Here is a 13,788-nt window from a genome sequence, read left to right as displayed (position 1 = left end):
AATAAAAGAAATGAAAATTGGTTTGCCTGTGATTTCAATGAATATTTCAGTGAATGTTTCCCAAAGGCCCAGGGCAGGGTGGTGGCAGTGGCGGGGGACGGGGGAGGTTGGAAGAAACCAGTCCCTTCCAGTCCCTTCACCTCAATCCCCACCTGGAGTGGATATTAAATGAAAATCAAATCACATAGTCGTATCACTTTTCTCATTGTCACGGTGTTTTTGTTTTGTTGTTTTTGGTCAGCAGCAATAGAAATGAGCTACAGTGGTAGAAGGACACTAGCTGTCAAGCCAGCAATTCTAAACGCACTGGTGTAGTAGGAGACATGCTAGGGATTATTCCAGTTTTTATTATTAGAATTTATTTTACTTTCATATATTCATTTTCAAACACTCTTCCTTTATGTAAGTCCAAGTTTCTGACTTATATAACTTACCTTTTCTCTGAATAACTTCTTTTAACATTTCTTGCTAGGTAGGTAGATCTGTTGGCAATGAATTCCCTCAATGTTTGTCTGAGAATGTCTTTATTTCTCCTTCACTTCTTTTAGATTTTTTTTTAATGTGGACCATTTTTAAAGTCTTTATTGAATTTGTTACAATATTGCTTATGTTTTATGTTTTTTTTGTTCTTTTGTTTTTGCTGTGAGGCATGTGGGATCTTAGCTCCCCAACCAGGGATCAAACCTGCACCCCCTGCATTGGAAGGTGAAGTCTTAACCACTGGACCGCCAGGAGGAAGTCCCTCTCCTTCACTTTTTTTTTTGTTGTTGTTGCTGTTGTTGTTTTTGCGGTACGCAGGCCTCCCACTGCCGTGGCCTCTCCCGTTGCAGAGCACAGGCTCTGGACCCACAGGCTCAGCGGCCATGGCTCACAGGCCCAGCTGCTCCGCGGCACGTGGGATCTTCCTGGACCGGGGCATGAACCTGTGTCCCCTGCATCGGCAGGCGGACTCAACCACTGCGCCACCAGGGAAGCCCCTCCTTCACTTTTTTAAAAAAAATTAATTTTTGGCTGCGTTGGGTCTTCGCTGCTGGGTGCAGGCTCTCTCTAGTTGCGGTGAGTGGAGGCTACTCTTTGTTGCAGTGCACAGGTTTCTCACTGCGGTGGCTTTTCTTGTTGTGGAGCACGGGCTCTAGGCACATGGGCTTCAGTAGTTGCGGTTCGTGGGCTCAGTAGCTGTGGCTCACGGGCTCTAGAGCGCAGGCTCAGTAGTTGTGGCACACAGGCTTAGTTGCTCTGCAGCATGTGGCATCTTCCTGAACCAGGGCTCGAACCCATGTCTCCGGCATTGGCAGGCGGATTCTTAACCATTAGCACGACCAGGGAAGTCCCCTCTCCTTCACTTTTGAAGGATACTTTTTCTGGCTACAGAATTCTAGTTTGGTGGGGTTTTTTCTTTCAACACTTACTTCACTCCCCCCTCTTCTTGCTTGCATGGTTTCCAAAGAGACATCCAGTGTAATCGTTCCCTTTGTTCCTCTATAAGAAAGATGTTTCATTTTGTTTTGTTTTTCATTGTTGTCTCTGGATACTTTCAAGATTTTATCTTTCTCTTTGATTTTCTCAAATTTGTATGTGATACATATAGATTTGGGGGGATTTATCCTTCTTGGTATTCTCTAAGCTTCCTGGACCTATGGTTTAGTGCTTGTCAATAATTTTGGATAATTCTCAGCCATTATTACTTCAACTATTTCTTCTGTTTCATCCTTCTTCTTCTCCATCTGATATTTCCATTAGACATTTATACACCCATTGTAATTGTCCCACATCTTTTGGATATTGTTCCCTTCTTTTTTACTCTTCTCTTTTCTTTCTGTTGATGTAGTTCAGGCTCACTGATTCTCTCCTTGGCTATGTCCAGTCTGCTGATGAGCCCAGCAAAGGCATTATTCATTTCTATTATGGTGTTTTTGATTTCTAGAATTTCTTTTTAATTATTTCTTGGAATTTCCATCTCTCTGTTTATATTACCCATCTGTACTAACATGTTGTCCACTTTTTCCAGTAGAGTTCTTAACTTAATCTTAGTTATTTTAAACTCCCTGGTCTGATAATTCTAACAACATTTCTACCATATCCGAGTCTGGTTCTGATGCTTGCCATGTCTTATCAGACTGTGTTTTCCTGCCTCTTAGCATGCCTTATAATTTTTTTGTTGAAAGCTAGACATCATGTATTGGATAAAAGGAAATGAGGCCAATAGGTCTTTAGTATGAGGTTTTACATTTATCTGGCTAAATGTTAGCCTGTATTTACCATTTGTTGTAGCTGTGGTGTCAGAGGCTGAAATTTTCATTTTTGTCTCCCCTGTTGTCTTTGGGTTTTCCTAGATATTCCTTAAATAGGACTTGAACCTTGCAGTCCTTTTCAGCTATAATACCTTGTTATTATAAGGAGTCCTGTTGATGTGGTAGGAAGATGTGAGGGGAAGGGAAGAGTTGTATGTCCTATCATTAGGTCTCAGGTTTTTAGTGAGACTGTACCCCTGGGCTATGACCTTTACAAGTGTCTATCAGCTTTTTTACTTTTATTATTATTATTATTATTGTTAGTCACCTCTAAGACGAGACAGGAAGGTTAGAGGTAGCTGTGGGGTTGGGTATTTCCCTTTCCTCATCTTGGTTAGATTCTGGTAAAACTGTTTCCCTTGAAGGCAGGCCTTTGTTAAGAGAATAGAATAGGACTCTGGGCATGTTTCAAATAGTTACTTTCTCCCTCCCCATGGGAAGAATGAGGGTATTTTTCTGAGTGTCACAGTGAGAATCTGGTGAGGCTCCTGGAGGTAAAACTCCTGCAAGTTTTAAACTCATGCAAGGGTGCGGAGGTGTGGTGTGGGCCAGTGCTAGGCCTCCAGGAATTCGTAATCTCTTGAACTAGTTCACACTCAGGCTCTAGCAATTAGTCAACTACGCTTTAATATTCTTACCTGATGCTGGCTCCAACAGCAGTTTCTGCTTTCAGTAAGCTGTGATTCTACGTATCAGCTCGTCTCTTCAGCTTTGGGGTGGTAATCTACTTTATAACCTCACTTCTTCGATGGATCTAGGAAGAATTGTTGATTCTGAGTTTTCAGCTTCCTTTTTGTCGTGCGATGGAAGTGATGACTTCCAAGCTCTTTACACATCCAACCAGAAGTCTCAAATATTAGAATTTAGACTTCTGCTTTAGTATTTGGACAACAGTACATTTGAGAGTTTCAGGAAAACAGGGGAATACTACATTATTTTACACTCTAATTACAAGGTACATTTATGTTTAAGTAGGCACTATCTCAGTGATTTGCCAAGCAGTAAATACAAATGTAATTTTACATTAATATTTAAGTAAATGCAAAAAAGGTTCATATTCCAAAAGTTATCTCAGAACATTTAGGCTGAAACCTTGTTTTCTGTCATTTTAGGAAGTCATATGAAACCCAAGAAATGACATTCCCACGATTTCTATCAGGGATTTCTACTAGGGGAAAGTCTGCTTATATTTTGCACACAGTGCCAACTCACATGAGCCTAAAGCTTTATAGTTCACCACGTATTTTAACTTCTCTCATTTGATATACTCTTTACAATCATTTGGTGAGGAAGGTAGGAATGGAACCATGTTATGCGTGGGGAATCTGGACTTGAGTAACTTGTCTGAGGTCACATTACTAACAAGTGCTTGTTTAGAATCCAAAACCAGGTCTCAGTGTTCTATCCACTGATTAGACCAGCAGGTGGAAAGATGAACTGAGACTTCCTCATAATAAACTCACCAACATAGCAAAAAGTACTAAACAAATTACTAATAAACAAGAGCAGTGACACAAAAAGAACAAGTAAATATTTGTACTATAAATGAAAAAATTTGCTCTGGGGTAGAGATGAAGTCGCAGTCATTTTAGAGTTAGGGAATCTGGAGGCATTTTTCCCTCTCCGGATACAGCCCTCAGAGTTCTGGGTTTGTTAAGCTTTTATAATACATTATGTACCTTGGAATTTTTATATTATTGTTTTTTTCAGAAACACCAATTTTCATCTATGTGACTTTAAGCTTGCTGATTTTTAGCATTTTTGTTTATTTTTGTTCTCCTTCTAATGGGGGTGTCGCCAAAGATGCAAAAGTGGAGCCCTCTAAGACTGGTGAATACAGGCATGGCTTTAAACCACCAAACAGAGCCATCCACTTCTCAGACCCCCGAGTCCTCTTGAGGAAAAACACTACCACACTACCGAGCATGCACACTGTTAACATTCCTTTTGGCTTACCCAGAGGGACCTACAGTCGTTTTCCAGGGCAGCTAGGCACTGGGGAGAGAGAAATACCCAGACTTCTCAGGGATGCTGGACTCTGGCTCCGAATTGATTTTTATCCTGGCAACCCAAAAAGCCACAATGATCCACCGTTCAGAGTTTTGGCTCAGGTCAGCTCACAGAACCAATGACCTACTGTTGTCTGTTCATGCCAAAGGTTGTGCTCTGAAAATTACTTTCAAAGTTTTATGTATTTATGGAAGTTGGGTACTTTGTCTCTTGGTCTGGCTAATGTAGCAATTAAACAACAAAACACTTCTCGAATGGTGTTAAGAATTTAAACTATGGTTGGCTGAGTCACTGAGCCTATTTGTGAATTAGCAAAGAAATCCTATCCAAGTTCAAGGAAAGAACTCTAACCCTGGAGTTGGTTCTTTTGAATGTGAGCAGAAGCAGCTTTATGAAACCCTAGTAGGATCCAGAGCTCCCATTTCAGTTGCTCCATTATGTCGGTACGAAGGGCAAAATCACTTGTTTTTACACGTGCAGAAGAACTAAGTTTTTTAAAAAAGATTCTGTTGTTTTTTGTCTTTGGATGAAAATTACTGGAGATCTTGGGGGGGGGTGTAAATGGCTTTCGGAAAGCTTTATTGTAGGTAAAATTCATTTATATATAATTTAAATAGCACTTTCCTAATCAGATTAAAATAATAAAAACCTCTTTGTGCGTTTATCTTTCCCTTCTCATGTCCTCAGATTACAAGTGGCCTCAACTCCAAGCTCAAGTTAATGTGCCTGCTCCTTCCCTCCTCTGGGCCATCCACGCACTCAGTCCAAGTGGGTCACAAAACTAGAATTCTCCTTCATTTACCTCTACTTTCAATGCTGTCCCTTCCAAAGGAAAAAACCAAACATCTGTTTACCAAGCAAACACCCCTTTCAAAGCTACTTCTTCAAAACACTCTTGTAGGCACATTCCCTGGTCATTCAGATAGAACGGCAAAGTTTTATTATAGCTTTGAACATTTTTCTAAAATGATATGATGATTCTTATCAGTAGTAAAAATATTGCCAAAAAAGGGTCAAGGATATGGGTGAAGTTCTTCTGCCTAATTAAAGTGGCCATTCACCATATACAGCCCACCACACACCGATTTAAACGCACCCCATCTTTCTTGCTTCCCCTCTCCCTCATCCCTAGCTCTATGTGCTCCATTATTCTCAGAATAACCTATCAAATTGATCTAGAACGTTATTTCTTATAAACTATGAGTAAATATGAAGCATCCCGCTCCTTCCAGCCTAAATAATCACAGAGGTGGGAAGGAAATGTCTGAAAAAGGAAGTTAGCTCCAGTGGTTGGATGACCACTGCACTTCTATCTATCCACACACCTAATGTGACCTGCATTTCCCAACGCGCTCCAAAGAGCTGAACCTGAAGTATAGCACTCCTTAAAAATGTTTAACTCCCGATCTAGTCCTCTGCCTACGTCACACGCATGACTGTAATAAATAAACAACTTCAGTGCCTCACTAGTCAAAGTGTGGTCGGCATATCAGCATCACCCAGGAGCTGTTAGAAATGCAGAATCTCAGGCTAGTCTAGCTCTACCAAATCAGAATTTGCATCTTAATAAAATCTCTGGGTAATTCAGATGCACATTAAAGTTTGTACTATATATGTCAGAGCCATTATAATATAAAGTGGATTCTAAATGTGAATTATAGCAGCTTTTATTGAGAACAATCTGGAAGTCTTTGATAAAAATATACATGCCATTTGGCCAGTCAATCCTACCCTTGGGAATCCTGATAGAAATAACAGCACATGTAAGGAATTTGTTTATATGTAAGGAAATCGATTTATCCCAACATTGATCACAGTGGCAATTAAGAAAGAACAAATGAAAGGAGGAAGAGAGAGAGGGAGGGAAGGAGGGAAGAAAGAGACCTGAGCTTGTCAACAAAGCAAATGCCCATCAAACGGGGAAGAGTCGGATAAATCATGGTTCATCCACACTATTAAGTATCACTTAGTCACTAAAAAGAACTTGAAGTGATTTCCATTGATGAGAAAATCAAGAAAAAATTCTCGAATAATACTTGAAACAATGGCACCCTACCTGTAAGTAGATGCATATACAGGTACATCTGTGAGTGACTACCTGGGCAGGTTAAAGAAAAGTGGAAAGATGTGCACTAGGGTGACCTGAGTGGAGGGAGGAGTGAGCCAAGCAAAAAGAAAAAGTGAAACAAAAGAACAGTGCACGAAAAAAGCTGATAGTATATTCTGATGTTACTTTAGCATTGCTGTAAAACTTTATGTGGATCTAAATCAACAACTTAAAAATTAAACAAAGACGATGAAGATAAAAAATAAGAGAATTCCTCTGAAAAAGCCAGTAAATTGACTCACTTCCTCACAGTAACTTCCTGTGGGTTGCTTGATGCTTCTCAGCAAAACATATTCTTTTTCAGTCATCCTCCATCAAAATAATGAGCTTGCTGTACTTGGCCATTCCTGGTGGGGGTGGAGATGGGAGGGGCCTCGGTGGGGCTCCCCGAAGCTCCTCCCTAGCACATCACTTGATGCTCCATTGAGTACTGACATGAGATAACCCATACTAGAGTACAGTGAAACCTACTAAACACTGTGACCTGGGTCCACCAACAGAAGATACTAGATGGAGGTTAGGGACACAATATTTTGCCTGCTGATAAACATGCCTACCGTTGACCATGGTAGCAACCCCTGTGGAAATGAAGAGCTACTTAATTCCAGCTTTTCATACTTAGCAATTTTCCTCCAATCAAAATTAGAAAAATCCCTATTTCCTACTTAGTGAATGCTTTTCTTTCCCCTGCTTCCTACTTAAGACACCTTGCACCTTACTGATTCTTGTGCTTTTTTCTAACCCAACGTGTTACCCTTAAAGATGAAACCAAACCAAATGAAAACGCATTTTCCCCAGATTGCCTAAATACATCAACACGAAATACCAACCTTCTGACAAAAGTTTAAAAACAGAGCTTTAACCTGATTCATGTCATCAAGTTGGGAAAGTGCAGTGTTCATTTTTCCTGCATTGATTGGGTACTTGTCCAATGGATAAGCGCAAACCATTTCACCAGGAACCTTGAGGCCCACCCACATGACTGGTCTGAGAGACAGAGGGACTATTCACACCAGGAGGAAAATATACAGAGAACTTCAATAAGCCATTCAAAAGGTCTGAGGTAGGGAAGAACCTTGACTATCAGCTTATGAGCGTAAAGATGGTGAACTGTGTAACAAAACACGTACGTAAAACTTCTAAAACTGCTCCTTCTCTTTTTAAACCCAGGCTCTATGAACATACCTGTGATCTCAGTCTTTTCCTCTTCAACGATGCACTGCTTGTTTCTAGTGGGGGCACGTCTCATACTCCGTTTGAAAGGACTTCAAAATCAACCTACCAGTTCATTGCATCAGTGGCCCTTCACAGACTACTCATAGAAGATATTCCAGATTCCAAATGTATGTACTCTTTTCCTCCCAAGAGTTAAATACCTTTAGAAAGCTACATTATATAAAACATATTAACTATTAAAATAGAGAAGCAGGACAAGAACTAGAATTTGACAGCTTGCAAATAATTTCCCAAATACTTCTAGGGTCTCATTAATGTAAACTTTCATCTACCTCTAAAATAGCAAAAGAAAGGAATGCTGGCATTGTCAGACACACACCCTAGACATTAAGAAAACAGCTTTCAAAAATCACAAAGGGGGCTTCCCTGGTGGCGCAGTGGTTGAGAATCTGCCTGCCGATGCAGGGGACACGGGTTCGAGCCCCGGTCCGGGAAGATCCCACATGCCGTGGAGCAACTAGGCCCGTGAGCCACAACTACTGAGCCTGCGCGTCTGGAGCCCACGCTCCGCAACAAGAGAGGCCGCGAGAGTGACAGGCCTGCGCACCGTGATGAAGAGTGGTCCCCGCTTGCCACAACTAGAGAAAGCCCTCGCACAGAAACAAAGACCCAACACAGCAAAAATAAATAAATTAATAAAACTCCTACCCCCAACATCTTAAAAAAAAAAAAAATCACAAAGGGAAACACAACCCTACATCATTGTGAAGGATTCTTTGAAGTAGTCTGACAGGAGAGCTGGAGTCCTTAACCATTACTCTATTTTGCTTGAGGATGTTACAATTTTAGGTTTTTATCTATTATTTTTCCATTCTACTAGGACTAAGTGATTTTTGCAGATCTGACTGTACCTCTTCCTCCGTAAGTTCGTATTTAAGAGTTCTTCTATAAAGGATCGATTTGTAAAGGGTATTTAATAACAAACATTTCATTCATAATAATCTCAACAGAAATATCATTTGTTACAAAAAGAAATCCTACTTAAACCTACTGTACCTATTTTTAGTTTTTATCTTACATTCTACTTCCCAATCTTAAAAGGATCCGTATCTCTTTCCTATATTTCTGTTAGGCCAGGCAATCTGAATGTAACACCTCTCATTCCAATATTCTTCACTGCATGTGAAGGTAGAACTTAAGGTTAAAGCCAGAACCAAGATCTTAGAGAAGGAATTTATCTAAAAAGGTCTGCTTCCCATTAGCTTCAGCTCCATTTAAAATCTGAGGATGAGAAAAAATGAACATTAAATGTGGGAATAAACATTTCACCTAGAAGACAAACTCAGCTAAGAAGGGTTAGTTACCCATAACATGTATGACATGTCTCCTTTCACCTCCTCTTAATCAGTTATGCTATATGTCAGAACATCATAATGTTAGCTAAAAGTGGGCATTCAGCTAAGTCACTGGCTTAATTCTGTCCTGGCCTCATACCAAGGCGGCCTAGGTCTAGCTCTCAGCATTTCTTATCTACAGTTAACTCTTAGTAAAGACCTTTACTGGTCCCAGTACCTTCTGGAATTAAAGAACATTGCATCGTCTATCACTTAGTCTTTAAAAATAATTGCTAATTATAATTAAACAATTATAAAGACAAGACTATTTTAGACTATATTTGAATAATTCAGTAATTTAGGAAGTTATTTTCTAAACTGGATTTGTATTTGTTTGAATCTCTTTTTAATTTTCAAAAAATTCTTCAAGATGACTTGAATTTTAAAACATTTTCTCCTTTTGATTTTTACCTGCAAAGACTAATTAGTGTACCTCAAATGTTTTTTTTTTATAGATATCAAGAATGCATTTATTCTTCAAGGTCCAAAACATGAATGGATTTGTGCTACAGAAGTTGAGGATGATAAATTCCTGTGGTTGTCAGTACTCCAAAATGCCATCGAAAGTAGTATGGAAAAGTGAGACTGGACTTAAAACACTGGGAGTTCCAACCTGCCCTGGCAAAGACAGACAGCATGTTATTTTCTGTTCCAGAAGATCCAGTAAGGAGCAGAATGATTATTTGTCATGGATGATGGGAGGATGAACTAGGATGACCCATAAAGCTCTTCCTAACTTTTAAACTTCATCATCTATGCTCAATTATGTGAAATGCACAGTACGAAAAATTTGAGTACGATATTTTGAACCACTTCTTTTGGTAGTTATTTTTCATGAACAGTATTATTTAGAGTAATCTGACTGACAGAACCTAAGACTGAATAAGGATATTGGGTATTTAAAGTTTTGTTTTCTGATCTAATGAAAAATAAAGTCATAATGAAAAGTGTTTCTTAAATGATCAGAGAAATGTCTTTATCTGTTGGTGATTTACCAATTATCTTTAACATTTTCATGAAATAGTTATGGATTTAAAAAATATGTATAAGAAATATAACTGGGGGCTTCCCTGGTGGCACAGTGGTTGAGTGTCCGCCTGCTGATGCAGGGGACACGGGTTTGTGCCCCGGTCCGGGAAGATCCCACATGCCGCGGAGCAGCTGGGCCCGTGGGCCATGGCCGCTGAGCCAGCGCGTCCGGAGCCTGTGCTCCGCAGAGGGAGAGGCCACAGCAGTGAGAGGCCCGCATACTGAAAAAAAAAAAAAAGAAATATAACTGGTACTTGATTTAAAAACTTGTCAAATATATCCTTAATATGAATGTACTCCTCCAGAGAGCATTAAAAATATACCACTATACAGTACTAAAAATTTTTCTGTAACTTTTAAGTGGTCTTTTGTTGCAAAATTAAATTCTTAGACCTTCCAAATAAAAAGATTAAAAAATTTGTTACACTGTTAAATTAGAAGGCTGTTTGGCAGGGGGTGTGGGGAGGTACCTTTTAAAAAACAAAACTTGCCTGTAATGGAATTTTGCTGAGTAGAAAAATGAAGAAATTAAGACAACTATTTTAAAACAGAGAAAAATAAAAATAGGTATTGAGTAGTTTTCTGGGCGTTTAAAGCCTTCATTTAATTATTTAATAAACTGAAGCTATAACCTGTTAGCCACTTTGAAACTTTAGCTGATATATGCAGTAGTAAAAATATTTTTACTTATTAATGGTAGATAAAGTTGTATTAATATAGGAAGCTTTTAGTTGTCAGTCTCCTTTTTGCTTCAAATTCTCCTTTAAGGAAATGAAATTTACTAGTACAGTCTAGGATTGTGAACTAGGCTATTTTAAACATTTTCTTCTTTCAACAAAATACAGAATTTTTAATTCTTAAAAATTTAAATTCTTGTTAAAAAATGTACAAAAGTTAAAATACTGTTTTTATTAGTGTAAAAATCACACTTTTGATTCTTTTATGATATATCCATGCAGCTTAACATCTATGATGCCACACACAGAAGAAAACGTTAAAGGAATATCTGCTGTTAGTCAGCAATAAATGCAAACTTACAAATGTGATCAAAATGAAAATATCATCTAATACAAAACAAATCCTGAGACGCTACATTATCCTGAATAGGACAAACTTCAGAAACCCTTTGTTAACAGGAAAAACCTCTCTCTATGGCAAAAGAATGAGTAACAAGATAGCTCAAGATAAACCAGAAATCTTAAGGAATTTCCATTTATTCTGTGAATAATTAAGGTCCTCAGAAATTTTAAAACATTTTACTTGAAAAAACTTGTAGAGGCTGATGAGCATAAGCTTCTAATTGAGAGTTAAGTACATAAATCATGCAAAAAGTGGTGATGTTTGCAAGTGGACAGTACTTACGTTGTTTGTGGTGTCAACACTTTCCCTTTGCTTCTAGGGGACAATTTAAAAAGGCCTGTCTTCACAGTTAATTTGTAAGTTTACATGACTGCTGTGGAATTAAAATCTCACACACAAGCAAGTTTAGGTCACAGGTGAAACTGATCAAATCTTCATAAGGAAAACAAAATCTGCCCCCCAGGTTGATGTGGAAAAGTCTGAAAGTACCATGTGACTCTTGAAGACTGTTAATTATGGCAGAGCTTATGGTTAACGAATGCCTTATACCATATAGTTCTTTCAAATCAAAAATTAAATAGGAAATGCATTTTAAAGATTTTTGGATTCTTTACGTTAAGTACTAAACCTAAAGACAAACTGACAGTTTATTTAATTTTGTCTCCTTTTGTAAATATTTCTGAGTCTGTGCTCGAGGTGTAAATGAGAAGCCCGTTCTGTAAATCCAAGCAGTGAGCGGTTCTGGCCACATAAGTATAATGGACCAATGTTATGGATGTACTCCTAATGCTACAGAGCAACAAGGGTGGGCTGTGCCAACAAACACAACATACCCTCCACGAAGTCATCCTGACCCTTTTATTGTTGCAATTAAAAAATAAAAGGTACTTAAATACAGTGGTGAACACATAGGGCGAAACAGAATCATAAAATTTAATGTTGAATTAAGCAGTGAGCTGAACGTTTGGGTCTCCAAATTGGCTTTGAACCCAAAACCGCTTAAAAATGGGTATGTTCACAGTTAACGGCAATTGGCTTATAGGTGAGAGAATGGTCGAAGCTGTTCCAGTTGAACTTCCAGGGAAATTCTCTCCTCAAGAACATCCTGAAAAAGATGCAAAGCCAAGTTACGTTTCAACATGTATAAAAATGAAGGCACATCTAACAACAGCTCTGCATTCAGTAAAACAATTTAAATTTGTTAAGAAGAGGAAGGACAACTTCATATTTTAAAAGGATACTTTACTTTAGAAATGTAGTTTCTTTATATGTATGTAATGTTAAAATGTGATCTTAATTAAATCTTCATTTCTTAAGTCAGGGTAATAAAATGTTTTTTGTTTCATTATCAGAAAAGCCAGTATTTGCAAATGATAGTTACTGATGCATGAATTTTGCATAACCCCTACCCCCTGTAGTTAACCGTAGATGAATCAGTTAACACAGATTCTTTCCCCTGGTGATTACATCTGGTCATAACAACTCCTGAACCACCTTTTGAGTTTCAGTTTCACAATGAATAAATGTATTTTGTAATCAGAATTTCTAATTACTGTTGATTTTGAGCAGACTTTTCAGATAGCCCACAACTTCTAATTCATCCATTTTCCTTTTTCCTTTTTCTCTATCATACTAATAGTATAGTGTTTTAACCAGGATGACCTCTTCCTATTTGGTACCATACTTCCTATTTTCTGTCCTCAGAGATAATGAGAAAAGTGATTTTTAAAATAGCTCCTATATACATGTTGCTATGATTTTCCTTAGTTCTTCAGAAAAACATGCATTAATAAAACTTTCATCTTCGAGGTATGGTATTAGCAAGCTTGTCATGAGTTTTACATTCTTCCTTTACAATGGACCAAATTCATAATCATAGAACAGCTATGAATATCTTCTTTGATCAGAGAGTTATACAAGAATATTATTCCTTTAACATACATTTATCAAATGCCTAACATGTGCGAGGTTTTGGGGACAGAGACAAGATAGTTACAAATCTATCTAGGACAGTCTCAGTTTATCTCTGATGTCCTGGCCTATTAACACATCTCTCTCTTTTCTCTCAAAAGTACCTTGGTTTGGGGACTTCCCTGGTGGTCCAGTGGTTAAGACTCCGTCTTGCAGTGCAGGGGACACCGGTTCGATCCCTGGTTGGGAAACTAAGATCCCACATGCTGCGGGGCAATTAAGCCCGTGTGCCGCAACTAGAGAGCCCACGTGCCACAACTACAGAGCCCATGCGTTCTGGAGCTCACACGCTACAACTAGAGAAGTCTGTGCACCACAAAAAAGCGAAGTACCCGCACGCTGCTACAAAAGATTCCGTGTGCTGCAACTAAGACCGACGCAGCCAGAAAAAAAAAAAAAAAATGTACCTTGGTTTGAACATTATATGGTCACCCTAAACAGAAATGATTATGGTTTACCCTCAACAAGTTCAGTTTTACTAGGACAGAGAGACAAATGTGCCATAGATATGGACAATGTGATAAAGGCTAGATAAGGAATATGAAAAGAATGTTATGGGACTCAATAACTCTGTATTCATTTTACATTTCAATGGACTCTTTCCTCATCTTTGTGGTTTACAACCTTGCTACTCAAAGTGGAGCCAACAGTCCAGCAGCATCTTCATCACCTGGAAGCTTATTAGAAATCGTAGAATTCTCAGGTCCCACTCCATACCTGATATAAATCA

At 38.6% G+C, this 13,788-nt stretch overlaps 2 protein-coding genes across 12 annotated transcripts in view; one reads left to right on the top strand and one right to left on the bottom strand.

Moving 5' to 3' along the window:
* ECT2L (epithelial cell transforming 2 like) overlaps nt 1-9,937 on the top strand; it is a 41,756-nt gene extending 31,819 nt beyond the window's left edge. The window contains 2 exon segments of the mRNA XM_067702993.1: nt 7,579-7,751; nt 9,434-9,937. Of these exon segments, the coding sequence (XP_067559094.1) occupies nt 7,579-7,751; nt 9,434-9,561 (301 nt within the window). The 3' untranslated portion in view covers nt 9,562-9,937.
* A 1,994-nt stretch (nt 9,938-11,931) lies between these two features.
* Nucleotides 11,932-13,788, bottom strand: part of REPS1 (RALBP1 associated Eps domain containing 1) — a 72,861-nt gene continuing 71,004 nt past the window's right edge. For all 11 annotated transcript variants that reach the window (XM_067701943.1, XM_067701938.1, XM_067701933.1 and 8 more), the window contains one exon: nt 11,932-12,192. In XM_067701943.1, the coding sequence (XP_067558044.1) occupies nt 12,124-12,192 (69 nt within the window). In that variant the 3' untranslated portion in view covers nt 11,932-12,123. The remainder of the gene's footprint in view (nt 12,193-13,788) is intronic.

Source organism: Pseudorca crassidens, chromosome 13 (assembly GCF_039906515.1).
Source record: "Pseudorca crassidens isolate mPseCra1 chromosome 13, mPseCra1.hap1, whole genome shotgun sequence".
Lineage (NCBI taxonomy): Eukaryota > Metazoa > Chordata > Mammalia > Artiodactyla > Delphinidae > Pseudorca > Pseudorca crassidens.
This window is presented reverse-complemented; position numbering and strand designations above follow the sequence as displayed.